At 32.8% G+C, this 1370-nt stretch overlaps 1 protein-coding gene across 1 annotated transcript; it reads left to right on the forward strand.

Moving 5' to 3' along the window:
- Positions 1-616: 616 nt before the first annotated feature.
- LOC109593031 (putative ferric-chelate reductase 1) lies at positions 617-1305 on the forward strand. The gene is made up of 4 exons (XM_020008299.1): positions 617-773; positions 871-1082; positions 1131-1190; positions 1246-1305. Exons 2-4 carry the CDS (start codon positions 879-881, stop codon positions 1288-1290), a joined length of 309 nt encoding a protein of 102 aa, XP_019863858.1. The 5' UTR covers positions 617-773; positions 871-878; the 3' UTR covers positions 1291-1305.
- The last annotated feature ends 65 nt before the right edge of the window (positions 1306-1370 follow it).

Here is a 1370-nt window from a genome sequence, read left to right on the forward strand (position 1 = left end):
AGTTCACTGGAGGTAGTTATAACAGTGTTTGTGTTTATGGCTGTCAGTGGGGTTGGGTTATCTCTCCAAGTCACCCCCATGCAATTTTCATTACTTATTCTAATGCATATTGATGTACTTATGCCGTTTGGAAAGTTTGAATTCTTTCTGAAATAAATATTTCCAATTATGAGCATTTTTAACCTAGAGAGCAGAAAAATTGTTTTTGATTTTTTTATCATTGTTTTCAACACATAATTATTGATATTTTTATGCTATGTTTTTTTATAAAAAATTTTTATCAAATTTAGAGTTGTTTCATTGTATGACTTAAAATAGTTGTTGTAGACTAGAGTATGTGTGTATACCATATACTGGTTTAATTTCGTGGCGAAATATTTTCACGAATTTCACCTTTTTTGCTCCATCACAAAAATTTTTCACCAAGAAATTCTGCATCTCCTTTGCCATGTGGTGCAGTCTGCAAGGTACAGTTACATGTATTTACAAAAAATTAATTCCACAAAATCCTGGAAATCCAAGATTTGCGAAAATTTTCCACCACAAAAATAAACTGATATACAGTATATCTAAATGAGTTTCTTTTATTATGACTCGACTAATTTGCTTGTTTCATTTTTATGAATGAGTAGGTTTGCCTTCGGAAGGACTATCTAGACATGACATCACTCCATCGTTCTCAAGAGCTCAGACTAACTTACTAACTGATATTAGAGAAGGAAGGACTGAAACTGTTGATACTTGGCCTAAACAACAACTACTGAAAACACATGGTATGATAGTATATACACGTACAATGTACATGTATTATTACTGTATTGTTTTAATAATTTATTATTTATTTAACAATTATTATTATCACTATATTAGGTACTTTCATGACTATTGCATGGCTAGCATTAGCTATGTCGGGTGCCTTCTTTGCTGCCTGGATGAAACCAGTACTGCCTAATGGAGAATGGTTCATAGCTCATCGGATACTAATGGCTGGATCACTCATTGTTGGTGTACTAGGATTCATACTACCATTCATTGCACATGCTAGGAGTCCTACCCCTGGGCTTATCAGCTTCTCATCTGATGTGAGTCTACATAATAATGACTACTGTGAATTAATGTGTTTATTTTAGGGTAAGAACACAGCTCATTTCATTATTGGATTTATCATAATGGCACTTCATATTGCTAATGTAAGAATTACGCCTAAAGCAATAATTTTATTGTTTCTATATTTACTGTCAATAGCCTATTATTGCTATTTTCCGCTGTAATCCAAAAGGAGAAAAGTAAGACACTTCTTACATTAGACTTTTCATGTAATACTTTGACTGAGAGCTCAGTTCTGCATATACTGTACTTCTAATAGCTCA

The sequence above is a fragment of the Amphimedon queenslandica genome, unplaced genomic scaffold (assembly GCF_000090795.2).
Source record: "Amphimedon queenslandica unplaced genomic scaffold, v1.1 AMPQUscaffold_3101_Cont24900, whole genome shotgun sequence".
Taxonomy (NCBI): domain Eukaryota; kingdom Metazoa; phylum Porifera; class Demospongiae; order Haplosclerida; family Niphatidae; genus Amphimedon; species Amphimedon queenslandica.